General features: G+C 40.5%; 1 protein-coding gene across 6 annotated transcripts in view; it reads right to left on the minus strand.

Annotated features, from left to right (window-relative positions):
- The window catches only part of EZH2 (enhancer of zeste 2 polycomb repressive complex 2 subunit), a 63,374-nt gene that overhangs the window by 35,429 nt on the left and 7,124 nt on the right, over positions 1–20,821 (minus strand). For 2 of the 6 annotated variants that reach the window (XM_068549618.1, XM_068549619.1), the window contains exons 2-3: positions 3,198–3,321; positions 2,482–2,610 (exon numbers count right to left, since the gene is read on the minus strand). In XM_068549618.1, the coding sequence (XP_068405719.1) occupies positions 2,482–2,610; positions 3,198–3,314 (246 nt within the window). In that variant the 5' untranslated portion in view covers positions 3,315–3,321. Of the gene's footprint in view, positions 1–2,481; positions 2,611–3,197; positions 3,322–20,821 lie in introns of those variants that run through there. The other 4 variants (XM_068549622.1, XM_068549620.1, XM_068549621.1 and 1 more) reach the window with 3 other exon arrangements.

Here is a 20,821-nt window from a genome sequence, read left to right on the forward strand (position 1 = left end):
AACTGAAGACAGCACTTATAAAGGATCAGCTTATAAAAATAAGGACTTAATTAAAACAATGTTACAACAGCACTTCCAAATGTTGAAAGCCATGGACTTTCTAGGTGTTTGGGTCAACAGTGAAGTCCCAAATTCTGCCAAGCCTACAAAGCCTATTACTAGGAAAGTCGTTGCAAAACAGGCTAACTTACTTATCCTCCTGCTTCTGACCTAGTTGACTCCAACTTTTAAAGCATATAAAAGAAACTGATATATTGCTGGAAATGCTCAAACTGAAGAAAAAATAACAGGGATATAGTCTCATCTGAAAAGTAAGGAGACTAGACAGAGATCATTAAAGTCCTTTCCAGCCCTAAAATTCTATTATTTATTGTGATAACACCAAGAAGCTTATCACAAACTGTATAAACCTTCAGCTTCCAAAAGTCAGTGATGATGGTTTTAAAGGGGCTGGGGGCTAGGAGGAGTAAAAGACGAATCACTTCAAGCAGAACCAGTAATTAAGAGTGGCTCAAAAACAAATGTGCTTTGACCAGAGTTCCATGCAACAAAACCTAAATTTCTGAGACTAGGGGTTACTTTCCTCCTTTTCCCCTCCTGTTTTGTGAAAATGTTTTTTCTCAACCTGCATGGGGTACTAAGTTTAGAAAAACACTTGTTTCATTAAAATGCTAATTTCTTCTTACAATTTCTCTCATGAACTCAATAAAAAGTTAGGTATCTTTACATTCAATGACTTTTATCTCCACTTGACAAAATTAAAAGCAAAATTCAATTAGTAAATACTCATTTGAATAAACTGTACTCTTAAATTTAACACCAAAAATTGTATCATGAGCAATTCCGGTTGTACATAAATAATGAACTTTAATAATTTCTTAATGTGTCTGAGCAAAGTGTACTCTTCCAGGCCCACATCAGATCATTAGAGCAAGGAAACTGACTTTAATTCTCCTAAGGCTCAGTTTCCTCACCTGGGAATAAAAAAGTGGTAATACAACCATCACGAAGACAAAATGAGGTAGAGTAGTACCTAGTGCAGTGCCAGAAATCATTACTGATGTTAACTTTTATTATAAATGTAGGTTGGGCTTTCAACAGCATTTTGAGATTTGTAATGGGTGGCAAAATTAAGTATTCCATGTGTTCCTACTTTATTTCTCCAAATTTCTAAAATGTATCCCTCTGGAGAGAAAAAAACGAGGTTTCTTTTCCCTTCACTTCAAAATTTCCAAAAGGTCACTTTCAACAGAATTAGAGGCTGCATCCTGATCCCTTTTGAGAACATTCTGACTGGCATAGAAAAGAATCCCTTTCACCCTTAGTATATTAATTAGTCATTTACCTCTAATGTGTAGGTCCTGACCTGTTGCAGATGACTGGAAGGTGTTAATAACATATAACACATATTTATACAACCGCAAGTCAGAGCTTAACGAGCTGTCAACTGACAAAATGCATAAATAACTAAGGATCATCCCAAGCCATATGGTGTCACCATCAAGACCACCAGCACCATCACTGAAATCACCACTAGGACCGTGTCTGTAGCACAGACTGAGCTACTATGACAGCACTGACCAGTCTCTGAAGCCAGTGCGTCACACAATCTCAACAGGTCTCATAAGACAGCAAATTAGTGCTTGACTATTACAATACCATATAAGAAATGACTGCTCATTGAAAACATTATTTTAGAACAAATTCCATTGTTTAGATGCCTTCCATGTTTAGACACCCAGGTCAACAATCATCTACTACATGGTATAATCTAAATTTCAAATCACTTTCTTCCCTCTTTTTGCTTCCATGCCCATTCAAATAGCATTCCATATCATATGCCATGTCTTCCTGCATAAAACAGGTACTTAAACAGAAATGCTTTAACCAAAATCCTACTGACTGGTTCTATACTGTGTAAGTTTCTGCCATTTTCTTTTCATCTTGCTGCCACTATGTTTTAATGTGTTATCTCATTATAAAATCTACCATAGATTTATTGCCTTCCTTTGAAAACAGTAATTTTTTGGAGTGATTAAGATCTACCTCGTTCGTTCAAAAAAATTCTATTAAAAAAGGAAATTCTGACCTCTCAACCCCAAATTTAAAAATTCTTATAGAGAGAGCCTTAGAATTTGGACAAAATGTATAATAAGAAGCTTGTTTACTCCATGAGTATGGATGAAAAAGAACCATTTCTTACAGCATGGCTAATTCACATGAAGGGGGAGGAAAAAAGACAACTGTGCATCAGAAAGCCTTGCTCTAACTTGTGATCTGATGAGGACATTCGAGAGTATTTAAAGTTCTTTTTTAATGAACAGTCTTATAAAAATCTAGGAATCAGTTGCACATTAAAAAGAAATAACAATAAAACAAGGGACATCCGAGGTCAATGGCCTCCTCTCGATAACCAACCAACATTCCAACAGCAAAAACCAAGATGCACTGATAATTCATACAGCGCGTGAGTTCACCAACCTCCCTGGTCCCGCGCAATGAGCTCACAGAAGTCAGGATGTGCACAGGCTGGATCCTTCGCTGTTTCCATTCTTGGTTTAAGATTTCTGTTCTTTCCAGAATTTTCTGACGATTGGAACTAAACATACTCTTTAAAAAAATGAAGGAGAGGAGAAAAGAAATTGTTCATTGTTAGAAAATTTGCAACAGCTCTAATGAAGGTTAAAATTGAGTCATTCCTCAAAAGTATCAGGGACATTCCTTCAAAAGCATATGGATTTTACACTAAACTGTGGCTTCCCACGTTCAAATAATACAAAAACACCACATCTATTATTTTACTGAGAGTAGAAGGGGAATAGGAAATTATTTCCATCCTCTCTTTGTTAACTTTGTATATATCTGTATTTTTTTTAAATCACAATGACTTTAGGAACACAGTACCATGAAACACATTCCTTTACACTTGGGTCCTGGGTCTCCACATGAAGTACAAAGCTACACTGAAAAGATGGTGATTTCCAAGTAGACTGAATAACCATTAGATTAAAATCTTTCCACTTCACTAATGTGCATGGTACGATTTTTATGTTAATTAAGACAGACCAAGGACCTTAACTTCCAAGTTTTCATTTATCTTACAGTAAATTCCATTTACCCTTTCAAATTAAAACTTATCTTTAGGGGGTAAAACCATCCTTAACTGTACCCGCATTTTCACAGAAGACGGAGGATACCTTGACTTCGTCAGCTCGCCTGAACCTCTTGAGCTGCCGCAGGCGCATGTACTCTGACTTTACACGCTTCCGCCAACACACTGGTCCCTTCTCAGATTTCTTCCCAGTCTGGCCCATGATTATTCTAAAAGCAATGGTTTCATATTAAAATCACTAATCTAACCAGCCTGAATATGACCACTTGTGTTTTAATCCCCAGCAAACTAACAATCAACAAAAGAAATGACACATAATTATGCTGTTGATATTTGCAAGAAGGGTCCTCATTTGTTCTGCATGGTGAAGTCCTTAAAAATATTTCATTCCAAGTATAAATTTTTATTTAAGACAACCTTTAAAAGACATTTTTATTTACAAAGATACTCCACTCCTAAACTGCAGTCATCCTACAGAAATGTGACCCATTACAGGAGTTAAGTATATACAGTTACGAGCTGTGAGATCCACACTTGCGGAGTGAAAAAAAATGTAGACACATATTCTAAGTTTTTCATCATTAAATTAGTTGCTACAGGCATAAATGACTGAAAAAGATAAATCTGAAAAAGAAGTAAAATCTACATACAGCACCAAAGGTAGAAAATATACAGCACAATATGTGATAACTGTACAAATTAAAGTATTCCCCCTACACGCACTTTCAACCATGCTTCTCACCTTCAACACTGTGATGAAAGTCTGTGTTTCTGCCTCGTGCCACCTTTCCTCCCATGGGGGCTCCTCTGCTAGCCAGAGGAGAAGGAAGGCAGGGACCCCTCCCACCCCACCTGTGGTTGCAGAGGCTCTGGAAGCCGGTTTTGTGCAACGTGGGCTCGGCCTGTAGTCCACCGGGTGTCCAATTCACACCACAGAGTCTAAACGAGTGTCCTCTTCCAGAACATTTGTTCATCAAAGTGTTAAACTGGTACTTGTATCGTCAAAAGAGTAGAAGGACATTCCTCTATCGGATGGTGCAAAGGTGCCACATTAGGGATTTGTGCTTTAATTTATCTAAGCGCAATGGAAAGTCATAGAGTGTTTTAAGTAAAGGGGCAGGGGGAAGATTTACACTCTGGAAAGCCCAGCTGACTGCAGTGCAGCGGCAGGAGGGGCTGGAAGAGAGTAAAAGGCAAAGGTGAGGCCAGGTGAGACTGGAAGGCGGGACTGACCCTAGACAAGTGACGACGCAGCTTCTTCAAGGACACCGGTGATGAGAGAAAGGAAATGATTTCAAGAGTCACTTGAGAGCAAACGTGGCAAGGATTTCAATATGGGGAAGATGGCTTTCTGGCTTGAATAACTGAGTAGGGTTTCATGTACCTGCTTACATACAGCCCTCGGGCACAGAGAAAATTGCCTAAGGAGAGGAATTAGAGAAAGAAAAGGAACCCAGAGGTCAGTGGTAACTTTCTGTAGGAATATTCCACCACCAAAACCACGAAAAGAGAACACAAATGGTGGATTATTCAAGCTGAGAGAGGGGCAAAGAAAGCATGTAATTAATGATTAGTAAGAATCAGGCAATGAATATACAAAGATGAATGAAGCGCAGAACTTGCCCTTGCGGCACTTATAACCTACCTAAGAAGGGCTAAAAGAACGGACTTTACAACATGAGATAAATATGCAGAAGTACTGGGGCTGAGGGTGGGGGACACAAGTAAGGAGCTGCAGAAGGATGGCAGCAAAGTGACCACTCAACCTTAAAAGTTGAGTCGGGTTTCAAAAGGCAAAGAGAGAACGGAAGGGGCTCAGGTAAGAGCAGCAGCCAGCTGGGTTCGGGGCCGTAAGGGCGGAGAGGGGCCGCCAGCAGACCCTGCAAACGAAGGTGGACCCCAAATTAGGTAAACAGCCCAAATTACAAGAATTGAGGGAACGAGAAGAATGGAGAGACTTCAGAACTTAAGATAAAGACAGTTGAATGAGATCACAGAGATAGGACTGAGTCCCGTAAAAGCTTCAAAGTGCAACCTTGCCTGGGGTGCTGAGTGGAACAAACATGACAGTCCTCAGAGCTGAGAAGACTAAACCCCACAGCAGATCCCAGCCTGGCGGAAACACAGAAAGTGGGGAAGAAGTTAGGAAGACGGTGAGGCCGGGCAAAAAGACGCCAAAGTTCGGGAGAGGCTGGAGCTTTATTCTAAAAATGACTTTGTGGCAATTTTTTGCTTTCACATCTGCTGGTTAGTTAACAGATGAGCTCAGGTAATTCTATGCAAATTATTTTCAGACACTTAGCACTTCAAAGGCCTAGCTAGAAAGGAGAGGAATCAGATAAAAAGGGATGATCTGTTGCATTAGCTCAGAAACTCATCACAACTAGTCCCATCTGCTGCTTCCACAAATTCTTGGTCCTGGCAGGCGGCACCACCGTGCCTGATAAAAACCCGCACTGGGAACACGGCTTTCGTTTTCACTGATGTGCAACACGGATATCACTACAATGCATTTCTTAAGGTGCATTTTTTATGTCATGGTGAAGAGGTATCATTTCATTAGTTAGCACTTCATGTTTTCCACTGGAATCCTCCGTGCCTAACACGCTGGAATACCTTCTATGTGTTTCTACCATTAGTAACAACACCTCCGGAAAAGTATGTCAGGACAAAACCAAAGCTGTTACTAAACTAACAAGTTGCTCCATCAATGACAAAACACTTCAAAGTTGATTTGGAACCAACCTCTCCGTAAGAGGGCATGACGGGATAAGTTTCCACGTTTATAAACTTCACAAAGCTCCTCCAAATAAAGAAGTAAGTGAAGGTTTTAAGCTAGAGAATGATCTGGTAAATATACACAATAGAGAGGAAAAGAAAAAAGGACAGTGATTCATTTAGGGGAAATTATCAAAATATAAGAATCATGACCTCTGAATTAGGATAAGAAATGGAAGTGTACAGACTGTTCTTTAAAAGTATAGGAATAAGGGCTTCCCTCGTGGCGCAGCGGTTGAGAATCTGCCTGCCGGTGCAGGGGACACGGGTTCGAGCCCTGGTCTGGGAAGATCCCGCATGCCGCGGAGCAACTGGGCCCGTGAGCCACAGCTACTGAGCCTGCGCGTCTGGAGCCTGTGCTCCGCAGGGAGAGAGGCCGCGATAGTGAGAGGCCCGCGCACCGCGATGAAGAGTGGCCCCCCCTCGCCGCAACTAGAGAAAGCCCTCGCACAGAAACGGAGACCCAACACAGCCAAAAATAAATGAATTAATTAATTAATTAATTTAAAAAAAAAAAAAGTATAGGGATAAACAGGCAGATCCATGAAAAAAATAACAAAATTTAAGGCACCATTAGAAGGATGTTTTACATAAAACAAACTGCCTCCGACTATCACAGCATTTACAACGTATTAAAATCACATTTTCACGTTCTTCACCCCACTTCACCCCCACTGGAAGTTCCTCAGTCTCAAGAACAATTTTTCTCCATTTGTCAAATCGCAGGCTGTGTGCCTGGCAAACAGATTTAAAAACAAAAAGCAGGTCTATTAGCATGCGCTGATCATGAGTCGCTGTGCCACAAGGTACGAGAGGAAGGCTGGCTGCCGCGCTGAGTGCGGGAAGGGAGGGGGAGTCACCCCACCACCGAGAAACCCGGGAGGAGATGCGTCTCAGGGGCAGTCAGGACCCTGTGGTCCAGCCGCCTTACCAATCAAGAGATCCTGAGCACAAAACCTGGAGCCCCTGGGTCCTCCTTAGGGAAGCTGATATTGCCTGAGAGACCTTATCCAAACAGTCGGGATAACATCACCTACCCCACAGCTGGGTGCAAACACCAGACACAGGCAGGCTCACCTACCTCTTAGGCCCGGCGTGCAGAGACTTCAAGCCTTCAAACGTGAGCTCCCCCTGCTCCTTCCCACCCTGAAGGCAGACAAATCAGCTCTTCTGACTATTTCCCACTATATCACAGCCCAGGAAGTATTAAGGTACAGCTTGGAATACTCGTACATTAGCAGAAAGAAACTTTTATTAAAATGACTTGCTACTAAATGGATGGGGATTTGTGAAAAATCCAATTTTTAAATTTCCCACTCAAAAGATTTGTTTAGTTTCATAGGTGAAATGGCACGAGTATGATTTTTATCCAGGAAAAAAACAGCTTCTCTTATTCAAAACAGATTATAGCTCAAGTCGACCTGTATACAGTGAAACCACAACAACAGTTATGTTTTAATTCAAAAGACAAACCAGGTTATGGCGGGGAACCATCCAAACCTTAATACAATGTAGTAAAGCTTTACAGGATCACAAACATATAGATTAAATAAAATAAAGGAAAATTATACAGTCCAGAGTCTAAGTTATGAATCAACCAAACTCAAATTGTTTTTGCCACCCTGCACCAGTTCACCTTCTCTGGGAAATTTGCACCCACCCTTCTCTAAGGACTGCCACCTCCATGGGAGGGAGCCCGAGGCCCCGGCCCACAGCCCCCTGTAGTTACCAGTGCAGGGATGAATACACAACCAGATGTGAAAGTCTCAGGAGGTTCCCTGCAAGGTCAAGAACGCTCACCCTTTCCACTTAGGTTTGAACCTGGAAACCTGCTGCCTGAAGAACTGCTGGAAGCCAACTGCAACCATGAGAGGAGAGCCTGCAAAGAACAGTCAACAAGAGAAAAAGAAAAAACACCCAAAGCCAAGAAATGGACTCTAGTCCCATCACTGAGCCCTGACCAGGCGTGCTTTGCCAAACCAACTCCACAACTGTTCAGTTATGTGAGCCAAGGAATTCCGTCTCTTTTACTTTAACCAGTTTGGATTCGATTTTCCGCCACATGAGACACAGAAGGGGTCTGAGGTATCGTTTTAATATTGAGATTATATACACAACAACACCTGAGTGAACAGAAGACAGGTTCTCGAGCCCTATTTCCTCATGGTCAACAGCATCGGCTCCGCTCCCACGTGGTGAGGAGCTCCGCCCCTGCCCTGGGTTTGGACGGCCCTGGTGACCCCAAGACACACCTCTCTACCTCCAGTGACTGGGCCACACAGCACAGGAATCAGCATTCTTCTCCATCAAGTCCAACTCTAGTCTACTTGTGAGGGGTCTTTTCCAAAATAAGGTAACATTCCTGCCCCTCCTTACTCAGTTGCCAATGACTGAGGAATTAAAAAAAAAAAAAAAAAAAAATGCCCTAGGCATTTTCAGTGCACTTTATGCCCCTCTTTAAAGGTTTTTCATTCCTAAAGGATTTGCCAAATCAAGGCACTCGCCATCTACTAGTCTTGCTGAGTTCTGCTTCTACTTGTCTGAAGAAAACTAAAAAATAAATTACAGGTACTACTTATCCTTCTCAACTAAGTCAATAGCATCAACTCTGACTCTAAACTGAAGACCAGACTAAGGAAGGTAAAATCCAAATTTAACAACATTTAAGTAATAATGATTGCAATATTCTCGATGTCCTTCCCTAACTGAAATTGCCAATTTTGAAAAATCACCAATCTTCAATAGTGCTCTTATATTTAAAATGCTTTGAGGGCAGCTGTTAGTCACATTTACCAATTTCATTTACTTTTTTAAGTTAAGATCCATTGCTTTAATAAACTCAAAAGGAAATTAACGGTAAATAAGATTCTGCGGGTAAGGGCTAAGGGTTAGGGTTAGGAGAACTTAGAGAGACCTATAGATGTAACTCTTGGTAAGAGATAAAAATTAATAACCTAAGAGAAGTAGGTCTTACGCCTGAGGGGCTTTATGGAAAACACCCCCATGAGAAGGAGACTAGGAGTGAGGGGCCCAAGGAGGCAAGCGCACAGGGCTGCTGCCTGCGTCCTCCGTTCGGGATCCGCAAGGACAAGCAGACTCCACTGCAGGTCACCACCCTGAGCCTTACAGCGACCCACTCCAGGCTGGCCATGCTCTGGCTCAGCAGGAAGAGCGCTCTGGCGACAACAAGGCCTGTTATGGACATGGGGCAGAGAACGTGGGCAGCAGCCCTCTCCACTCCAAACTAAGTCCCAACCAATAAACCAACCATCTGGCCCTATTAAATCCTAAGTCCTATCCACAACTTAAACAAAGGCAAGAGCACAGGCTGCAAAGCCAGCCTCCCTGGGTTGGACTCCAGTTCTCCTAGGACCGGCTGTGTGTGAACCTGGTCAAGTTCCCAAACCTTTTTGTTCCTCCCTCTCCGCATGCTGTGAGGAGCGTCCTCGTCACAGAGTTGTCCTGAGAAGTCCACTCTTGTAAGGATGTAAGGCCGCAGGACAGCACCTGTCACAGCAGGCACTACACCACGTAAGTCCTGGCTACCATCACCCAACAGCAGGTGAGGAAGATCAGGATACGATATTCATATAAAAAAGTTAAGTTAGACAACAAATCAATGTGAAAAGTCATTTTCTTAAATGATAGACTGTATGCAAGTAAATAAAACCAAAACAGGATGTCAGGGGATCTCAGGAAGGAATACAGACCACACAATGAGTTGGGGTATATAAAAACCACATGAGATAAGCCCATGGAAACGGGTGGGGAGAAAAGGAGCCAACCTAGGAAACTCTGGAAATCTGTGTTTTGACTGGACAGAGGAAGGCTAAAGACGAAAAGAACTGGACAGAAACACTGTCCTCTAGTTAAGTTTTCGCACGGGTACCAGGGCCAAACAAGCAAGAGGTGGTGATGGAGTAGAGTCAGAGACAGCAGCGTGAACTCTTCCATGTTCATACACATGCGGACAGGCGCAGGGAGACTCGCGTGCATCCCTGGGTGAGCAGACATGCGTGGGCTTCCAGGCTCCGCCCACAGAGCCCAGGAGCAGGACCCCCAGCGCCCACATCTTCCTCTTCTGAATCTCATTACCCAGCACAAGGAAGCCGGGCTCTGGATTAATGGCCGGTTCATGGGCTGCGACCGGGAAAATAGGAGAAAAGCCTGTAGCAGGAAGTAAGGGAATGCTGAGAGGATGAAAAGGACGGGAACCAAACTGAAGGCACTCCCAGGGGCCAAAGCTGGAGCAATTTGAGCATCAAACTAAATCACAACGGTATTATAACCGAACTAATAAAATAAGTATCCATGAGTCTATGAGAGAAAGAAGTGATTAAATAAACAAGTAAATGGGGGCGGAGGGGCAAGTCTTTCTTACACGGAATTCCAAAACCCATGTGCACACTTCCCGAGCCCACGCGCGGAGCTAGTCCCTTCCCAGGTGGGTCGCTTTCAAAGCAGAATCCAGGGAGGGGAAGGGGACGTCCCAGCGGAGAAACCAGTGACACCCCTGCCACGGTTAGGTCACCCGCCACTTGCACCCCGACACGTGTGCTGAGACCAGCGCCGCACCCCAGTCGTATTCTTTCCCCAAACCTCACAACCTCTCACTTCAGTCATCGCTCGAAAACATCACATCAACCCAAACTGAAGGACATTTCGACCAAACATCTGACCAATAAATAAGGTCATGAAAACAAGGAAAGACTGAGAAACTGTCACAGATTGGAAGAGACTAAGGAGACACCTAAATGCGACCTGGTGTCCTGGACTGGATCCTGGAGCAGAAAAAGGACTAAACAGAAAAACTGGTAAAATCCAAATAGTCTCTAGTTTAGTTAACAGTAACATAATAATACTGGTTTCTTAACTTTGACAAATGTACCATGGTTACAGAAATCTAAAATTATTCCAAAATAAAGTTTCTTTTTTAAAGAAGGGAATTAAGTTATACAACAACCTAATGTAAAGACATTCATTTTTAAAATAGGCATCGACTTTTTAAAATGATAAACAGAACAGAAATATTGATGTATTAAAAATTAAAATGCCATGTAAAATGTTAAACAGGAAAAAACAAAAAATATACACAGATGGAATTTGAGGGGGAATTTCCCACATGTAATTCTACTATTTAAAAACTCAGACATGACTTGAACAATTTAAAAAGGGGGGGAAAGATCTCCATAGGCACTTATAAGATGGTGTTCACTTAAAAAGATAATACACTTACAGGCTATATTAATAGAAATACAGACTCCGAACCAAGGAAATTGTGCCACTGATTATACATATACTGATCAAAGAAATCAAACAATTCTATACAATTCAGGTCCAGTTTAGTTGTGTTTAGGATGGACAGAGAAACATGTCTTTGCCGCAGCTGGAAGACAGCATTAAACACGTAACACAAGAGAAGAGCATCTGAGTTTGGGGTTTTAAAAGAGAAGTGTTAATATGCATTCACTCATTCATTCAATATTTATTGAACATTTAACACATGGCTAGGTACTCTTACAGAAACGGAAGGCTCAGCAATAAATAAAACAGACAAAAATCTGTGACCTCATAGAACTTAAAGTCTACTTAGATGGAAACGATCAAAAACAAAGAAAAATGTTTAGTATGTAACATGGCGTTGAGGGCTATGGGAAAAAAAAACAACAACAGGAAAGTAAGGTGAGGCAGGTCTGGTAAGGTTGGCAAACAAAGGAACCGGTGCTGAACCGCTCAGCACCCAGTGCGTGCTGTAAAGCCAGTGGGATGCAGAGAGGTCACCAACTTGCATTTTGTTCCCACCAACCAGCAAACCCAGTAGTAAAATATGTAATAATTTTTCTAGTAAAGACTCCAAAAATAATTGATTCAATATCTATCCAATGCAGGCTTCAGTAACTCCACAATGCTCCAGTGATCAACACAGCTTTACAGAATTTTCAACTGGCATTCAAGGATTGCTAGGTGTCACAGCGCAGGCTAACCACTAGGTCTAATTATCCTGAACAAATAAAGACTAAAAGTTAACAGCATTTTATAAAACACATATATGCTAACAGCCATTCTCTGTGTTAGTATTATTAAGCCAAATTAAAGAAACAGATTGGCTATTCATGTTAACAAAATAGCATCATTAAATACATGTTGCTGATTTGATTGTCCGTGTTTAATCTGTAACTTTGCTTTGGTTTTACCATAAGAAGTTTATATCTGTACATTTTTAGAGAGCATATAAATAAAATTAAAGTCAAGTCAACCCTGGGGTTGCATTCAACATTCAAGTTTGAAAACTATATTAGAAACAACTGGAGTACTGAAGTAATTCAGGAATAAAGTGATAAGAGTTCTGACTGGGTTGACAGTAGTGTGAATGGAGAAAAAAGATGGCAAGAGACATTCTAAAATTTAAAAACCAGATGCACTCACGAGGAGAAAGAAGAACTGACCAAAAGAGGATAAGAAGCCCTAAGTGAGCCACTGCGACCACTAAGAATTTGAACTTAGATCCAGATTGAGACATTAACTACTCACATGGCAGTTACTAGCACAGACAAAGAGAGAGGGTAGAATGTTCAAAGAAAACACCAGACACCATTCTTATGCATTTTGGTCTCAGGACCCCTTTAGTTTATATGGGGCGTATCTACTGAAATTTTGCATATTAGAAATTTTAAACTGAGAACGTTTTAAAACATTAATTCATTTAAAAATAACAGCAAGCCTGTTACATGTTAATATAATAACACATTTTATTTTTTAAAAACTATTTTTCTTTTAAAATAATCAGTGAGGGACACTGTTTTACATTTTTGCCAATTTCTTTAATATCTGTCTTAATAGAAGACAGCTGGATTCTCATATCTGCTGCTGCATTCAATCTGTTCCAACATGTTGTTTTGGTTGAAGAATATAAAGAAAATACTTTCCCAAACAGATACTGAACTAGAAAAGGGAAGAGTATCTGGATAGCCTTCTGAGGTAATGGTGAATCTCATGCTCTGATATTACTCCAAAACTGTTTTAAGAAAAGAGTGGCGAGTGCAGCTTGTAATTCAACCTCATAGGTGCTTTTCCTCAAGACAACCACTACCCTTCAGTAAGCAGTGGCGGTTTCTTAAAAGATCAGTGGCAATGTGGAACCTGAAATTGTATCAATAAACTTTTCATACTCTGCTACATTAAAATTCATTGGTCTGTCTCCTTTGAATGCATCTTTAACCCATGCATGACTTTATAATATCATTTCCTCAATATGAAAAACACTGACTGGTCCACTGACTTATGCAGATTTTCCATAAGTTCATATATTTCAAAAAATCATACTTGTTAAATCCACTGATGTCATCAAAGATGTCTTTAAGTATTTATTGGGAAAGTTGTCAACCTCACAGTGACAGATGCAAGTTTTCCAAAAATTCTCAATTTTGCTTGAAAACTCAAACATTATCACCGGCAACAAATAACGGTTAGTTGTTTTCCTTGGAGTGACAGGCTCACTTCGTTGAAAAATGGCTGCCAAATACCCAAGTCGAAATAATCACAGTTTGTCTGTCAACCCCTCTTTCAAGTGAAAATGGTTCCCCATGAAAAAAGCAGCTGGTGCAGCCTGGAACTCCATCCATAAGTGCAGCTCCCAAAGAAGGTCACACTCGGGCAGCAATCGAAGCCCTTTGTGCACATTCCCATCCTGTGGCGCAGAACATTAAGATGTGTGCACAGGATCAAGAGTATATAAAATTAACAACTTTTTTCACTTCATCGAGGACATTCTCAAAACTGGCTTTTTATTTTTACTCTCAGTGCTAAGGTGCCAACAGTCCTTACCTACCACTGCTTTTCTACCACTGGTGCAGATGTCAACACAGTAAAGAAGGCAAATAACATCTTAAAATTATTACAAAAATAATTTTAACCTCACGGACCCCCTGAGGCCCACAGAGCTCGCTTGGAGAACAAGTGCCATCAGTATATCCAGACACCGTATGAATCAGAAATCACAATACCCCGCCTCTTCATTTGCCTAGCAGAGAGCCTGGAACTGGCATACATTCAAATTATATTTTCTAAAAGACAAGTCTGTAACAATGAAAGCCTAGAAATCACCATTCTTGCAACTAATAAAAAAAGCAAACAAAAATCTATGTGAAGAATATTTAATGAGGGATACTTTGCTATAACTGTCAACTATAGAATCCAAAAGAAAGTCTGCCATACATCTGTGCCAAATTAAGAGACTAACATTAACAAAATTTGTTTTAAACAAATTGCTTGTTTTCATCCATCTGTCCTACCCTTCATGCTCGTAAGAAGATAATCATCCCCCATCATGGTCACTCTTCTGACCCCCTTGCTTACCTAAAACAACCCCATCCTCCCAACCAACTCCCCACATATTCAAACTTCACCCTACACACATAAAAGAAACATAAATATCTTGTTCCTTTTCACTTCCTAGCATGCCTCTATTTTTATTTAAAAAGGAGAAAAAAGTGACAAAAATACACAAGCTCACTACTGTTGGACCCAAACAGTCCACCCAAATGACTTGCAAAAATTTAAGGAAAAGAAACTTCTGAAACTTCATTTTGAAGGATTTGGGAAAGCCAGGAATAGAGGTATTATCAACCAGTCAATATGAATTTATGAAACATTCTGAAAGTGCTAAATCCTGTGACAGACACAAGTTTGCAAGATACAACAGGCACCTTAGCGCCTAAACTTCAGTGGATACGACTACAGGTGAGAAAGCATTATAAACAGCAATTGTATTCAAGAAGTTTTTAGGAAACAGATGTGCCCCTGACTAGTGATAAGGGAAAATAAGGGGGAAAAAATACATATCACATTTGTAGCCCTGGTTTAAGTAGTGCTGAAAAGGCACAGTCGCGTTAAAAGGCACAGGAAAATTACAGTAATGTGGCAATCTTAGGTGAATGATCGAAAACATTAACTGGATTGTTTCAGCAAAAATGAGTAGACTCTGCAGTAATGTATTTTCTACAAAAATAAGATCATTTTCCTTCCAGCAGAAGAATAAACTAAACTCCTAAGTTCAATAGTTCAATATGGAGTCTACAGACCAGCATTCCTGTGTTTATTCGAAAGTTCTATCCATTCACAGACCCGTCCTAGAAAAGAAATGGCATATAAATTTACACCAAGTGGAAAACTGAACTATCATAAAGGTTATAAATAGTTTGCTTGGAAAACAGATAAAACAGATTAACAAAATTCGCATCTAGAGGGTAAAGTTTTCTTTGAAAACTGTACGAAACCTATTTTATAAGCTAAATCCTCTCATTTTGTTGGGTACATACTCAGTTTACTGAGACACTGTTGGAGGGGAAACAGAACAAAGACTGATGTACCAGAAACTAAAACTATGATACACAACTCATTGTAATTCAAGGACGGGACATGGGATACATATTATTTCTTCAACACTCCTTTTGATATAGGCAAAAAAATGAAAAGGTAGGTTAAGTCTGATGACAGCCTTTCTTCCTTATAGGAAGTCTATTTTAAGTCTTATACCTCAAATAAGCCAACCTAGTACAAATTTAACAACATATTAATATATTGGCAAAATTTTAAGAGAAACCCACTTTAGGTAAATACAAGGGACCTACCCATCATTCCAAGCAATAAGTTACCTAAGTGAGCATAGATAGGTGACAGGAATCTGCTGTCCCCACAGCCTGCTCTGCACATCCTCGACACTATTTAGCCGCGCAGAGTGATTCCGGTGCTCAGCGCTTTCCATATAGCATTGGCCCCTAAGTGCAAACAAACAACTCTGTGCTCAACAGAAGAACAGTGATCTGTTCCCATACTAGAGGAAAGATGGGCTGCTTCTGGACCTAAAGAGAAAGTATTTATGATACGGAATCTTCCTAGAAACTCTCCATGGGCAATTCTGCCAACATACTAGTGTTGCCTGAGACACTGACCTTATATCTTAACCCCCAAACAAAACACAATTCCCTCTATATTCTGAAGACAGAATCATAAAAAGGACTTGGTAGTTCAAACTATTAATCCCAAAGTATTTACAGAACCTCTCAGAATTTCCAGGCATCCTACAACCAAGTAACCCTTACCTGGTAGTTTCAGCACTGGAGTTTGGTGAGTTTGGTGTACACCACAAGGGGGTAAAAATGTTTGCAAGTGCCATTTATTTAGCCCATGGACGACAGAACCCCTCAGAGACCCTTCAGAAACTCCTTAGGCTCATCTCTACTCTGAAAGTCATTCTCTTGCTCAAAACAGAAGTAGTTTTGGGCCAACATGGAAGTATAGGAGGTAGGGGCAGTGATGAGCTATAAGTCTTTTCATGATTTTCCTATACTTAAGGTTCATGACAAATATCAATATAAATATATTGCTGAGGTACTAGAAAATGTCCAACCCTTCAAGTACTACTGACAATCAATGATATTTTCAGTATTTGTTACCAAAGTATATTGTCTATTTTTTTTACTATAACATCGCTTATCACAAATACTTAAGCCCTGAGAAGAAATATTTTTGAGTCTCCAAATAACTATGGAAATGCTATAAAGAATTCGCCAACTACAGGTAAACCAGTTGTACAATCCCTGCAGTTACCTCTCTGCAATTACCACACTAACACTAAGGTTTTTAGGCAGGAAAAAAAGACTTCAATCCCAGCCCTTCCTCTGGTAAAAGAAAAGGAGGGGGCTAAAATGAGTGCCTAACATTTAGGAATTTTAGACTCTGGGCACAGAAAAGACATGACTTTTTGTTTGGTAATCTAGATTTAAAAGTTGTAATAGAATGTCTCTTTCTCAAGGGTAAGGAAGAGAGTATCTCGCCCTTTATTTGAACAGCCCTAATGGGTGAAGACTGAGGCACCCAATAAATAGTTTGAAGAAATTTCTATTCTAGAAAACTGTATGGCACAGCGAGCCGTTTAGTTATATGCTGTTAGGGGATAACAAGTGACACCAGACAAATAGTAAAGAAAAACTATTTTATTTCTTTAACTACAAGAGTAAATTCTATAGGAAAAAGTGAGAAATAATGAGTATGAACTTGCCAGTGCAGATCTGTACAAAGAGTAATGCTATGATAGTTTTCATTTACATTACACACAACATTCTCTGAATAGTACTTCATTTCTGACACTTCCCGGTCACCAAACATGTGGAGTTTTTCCCCTCACCAAGCAATTCTCTGCGACACCAGCTGGGTACCCTACACTTCAACTCAAATCTGACACTATCTACCTGGAGATAGGTTTTCATTAATTAATTTGCTAGAGCTGCTCACAGAACTCAGGAAAACAGATTACCAGCTTATTAGAAAAGAACGTAACTTAGGAACAGCCAGACGGATGAGGTGCATAGGGCCAGGCATGTGGGAAGGGGCACGGGGCTTCCACGCCCTCTGGGCCTGCCACTCTTCCTGAAGCTCCACGTGTCCACCAACCCAGAAGCTACCCGAACTCTGTCCCTTTGAGTTTTTATGGAGGCTTCATTACACAGGCAAGGTTGGTTGATTAAATAATTGGCCACTGGTGACTGAACTCCATCTCTAGCCCCTCTCCCCTCCCCAGAGGTTGGAGGTGGGGGGTGGCGTCTGAAAGTTCCAACCCTCTAATCTCAAGGTTGGTTTCCTAGCAACCAGCCCCCACCCATCCTTAGGTGTTTTCCAGAAGTCACCTCTTAGCGTAAACTCAGGTGTGGCTGAAAGGGGTTGGTTACAAATAGCAAAAAACACCCTTATCACTCTTAACCGCTTAGAAAACTCCAAGGGTTTTAGGAGCTCCAGTGCCAGAAGCAGGACAAAGACCAAATATAAACTTACTATACATCACAATATCCCCATTTGATTGTTTAGAAAGCGAGTTTAGTCAGATATATCATAGTCCTAAAAGACTTTTAGGTGCTATTATGCCTATTGTGCAGAGGCAAAAAAGAGGAAAAAAATAGGCTTATAATCAGCATTAGATGTTTTATGAATTGATGAACTGGTAAAGGAATTTGGGAGAAATGCACAGAACGCAATTAAATGCCAGCTAGGGAGCACGGCAATTACCTGTGATAGTAATGTGAACTCAAGTCCAGTATTTCTCAAACTCTCCAGAGAAATAGATCTAAGGGGCTAACAGAAGCCCAGCACCTAGCAAGCATCTCAGTATTCGAGCTAAGCAGGACCCTAGAAGCAGCAAAAGCCTATTCTCAAAGGGATCTTGGTCCTCCTGGTTACACGAACTTAAGCAAGTTACTTACCTTCACCAAGTCCCTATTTCTTTATCTGCGAAACAGAGACACAGATATCCTCTCTGAAGGCACAAGGTAGATCCTCAATAACCACAAGTTGCTCAGTTTGTTCACCCGGGTCATTTAGCAGTGGAGATCCACGAAAGCTACTTGCCAAGGAAATACAACTAGTTTAACGGCAGAGCCTAGCCTGGAGTCTGTGTTCTTTGCACAATATCCAGCTGCCAGTGGGAAGGCACCCTCTAAAATATCTTCTCCATAGCTAACCTGAGCTCTGTATTTCAGACAGACAAATATTCGTTGAGGAGGCAAAATTACTTACGGGGCAAGTAGAACAATTCATCCTCTCCTTCCTTTAAGCCTGTTCAAGCAACATTTCTGCCATTTAAAAGTCCTTACTGATTACTCTAGAAGGGCATTTCCCAACCTTTTCTGACCAATAAATCCTCTGCATGGTAATTTATCTCATGGTACCCACTAGAGATTTAAAAAATACTTTTGCAAATTTTGCTTACACTATTAAATAATCTGAATATAGAAACATTTTAGATCAGAATTTTATGAATAAGGATACTCACACCGTAGCTTTTGTCTACCTAATAATATGATAGATCATTATACTGTTAAAAGATTATGAAGTTCATCTTATAGAATCTTTTATAATATTCAAAGAACAGATAATTATTTTCTCATTTAGCAAATACTATACGGTTTTTTTAAAGTAATTAAAATGCATGACTTTCAACAAATTTCAAAAGTAAAATGTTCGGTTTACAGGCTGCATGTATATTAGGCAAAGGGCAAGTTCACAATAAATAGTAGTTAGTTCCATTATTTGTAAGCACACAGTAGGTATTCATGTACCTATGAATAGCATACAGTGAAATTTCACTATAGGCTATGGCATCAAAGACAAATAAAAGCTGCTTTAATGATGATTGGAATTCTTCCCCTGTTTAAAGAAAATCAACTAGTTTTCTTAAATTTTTGTGTTTTGCTTACAAAAAGCACTTCTCAGATGGTCTTTAGTAACAAAAACCAAAGCACTAAAATAGATAAAATAGTCATGATGTTTTGCCTTTTTGACACTTTTTTAAAACTTACTAGAAACATCTTGACATGCTATGTACGACAGCATGCATTTAGCTCGCATAAATGCAACAGAGGGATAAAGATCATCCTGAGATAAATTTGCAGAATCGTTATTTTATGTTCTCACTTTTTCCCATGATCAGAGTTTCTCAAGCTTTCTAACTTTAGTCAAGAGTATACTAGGGATATAAATTAAAATTGTATAATAGTACCTGACAGCAGGTAGCAAAGCTCACTGGGTGATACACAGAACAGCCGAAAAACTCACCTGAGACAGACTCTTGAAGGCTCTGCTTTAAAGGGTCGGGGTGCTATTTAAATCACTATTTACTGAGTTGCTGCTGAAGAAGAGAGCCTCAAGTTTTCAGGGCTCTGGTCCTAAATCAATTTCACAAAATTTTATTTCTATCTACTATGTACAGAACCCTTTTTTTTTTTTTAAAGGAAGGTACTTTTTCTTTTTTTTTAATTAATTAATTTATTTTTATTTATTGATTTTTGGTTGCGTTGGGTCTTCGTTGTTGCGCACGGGCTTTCTCTAGTTGCGGTGAGTGGGAGCTACTCTTCGTTGCGGTGCGCGGGCTTCTCATGCGGTGGCTTCTCTTGTTGCAGAGCACGGGCTCTAGGTGTGCAGGTTTCAGTAGCTGTGGAACGCAGGCTCAGTAGTTGTGGCTCATGGGCCTAGTTACTCCGCGGCATATGGGATCTTCCCGGACCACGGATCGAACCCGTGTCCCCTGTGTTGGCAGGCAGACTCTTAAACCACTGCGCCACCAGGGAAGTCCCAGAACCCTTTTCTAACCTCTACCACGCAGACGAGTAAATTAGAGCTTAAAGTCAAGGGGAGAGGGAAAGAGAAAAACACAAGAGAACTGCTGGCTATTTCCCTCGAAGCAGGAGAGAAGCTGTCTAGTTTGATTGGGAGAGGGGGATGGGGTGTTCTGAGCCAAACAGGCTAATAAACAGCATCTTGAGATGCTAAAATGGTATGGAAGACACTGCAGAAAGAGGACAGAGCACAGACTCTCCATGTGAGCCTTCCTGGAGACAAGTAAGAAGACCAGTTGAGCTCAACAGGGGAAAAGTATAAGAAAACTATCAGAGGTGAGACTAGTTGAAAGAGGTGGGCTGTTCCGTAGCCAGCCTGCAACACTAGCTTCAGGAGTTTCTCATGGAATCGACAGCCATGGAAGACTTGAGCTGGGCAAGGACGGGACCACCTGCAGAGGTGTACGACACCCAGCAGAAGCCCAAATGCTTGCTTTTTTTTTTTTTTTTTTTTCTCCTTTATTTAACAGGGAAAAGGAGGTATTGTGTATTACTTGTATAATGAAGAAAAACTAAAAATTATTATGGGAGTAAATTAGCTGTTGAGCAAAAGAACTGATACTCTGCAGAAATAAAACAGTACACAAATCAAGTATATATACTCTGAAAAGCCATCTGATTATATAGCAAAAAATTTACTTAACTATCAAAATAGGTAAACGAAGCCTGGCAACCTTATCATCACTTCTACATTACCAGAGTCTAAGATCAAAGTCACTTTTAATATCCCCATTTATCCTCTGAAGAAAAAAAATGTAAGAAAAAT

Source organism: Eschrichtius robustus, chromosome 8, assembly GCF_028021215.1.
Source record: "Eschrichtius robustus isolate mEscRob2 chromosome 8, mEscRob2.pri, whole genome shotgun sequence".
In the NCBI taxonomy this organism is placed as follows: Eukaryota; Metazoa; Chordata; class Mammalia; order Artiodactyla; family Eschrichtiidae; genus Eschrichtius; species Eschrichtius robustus.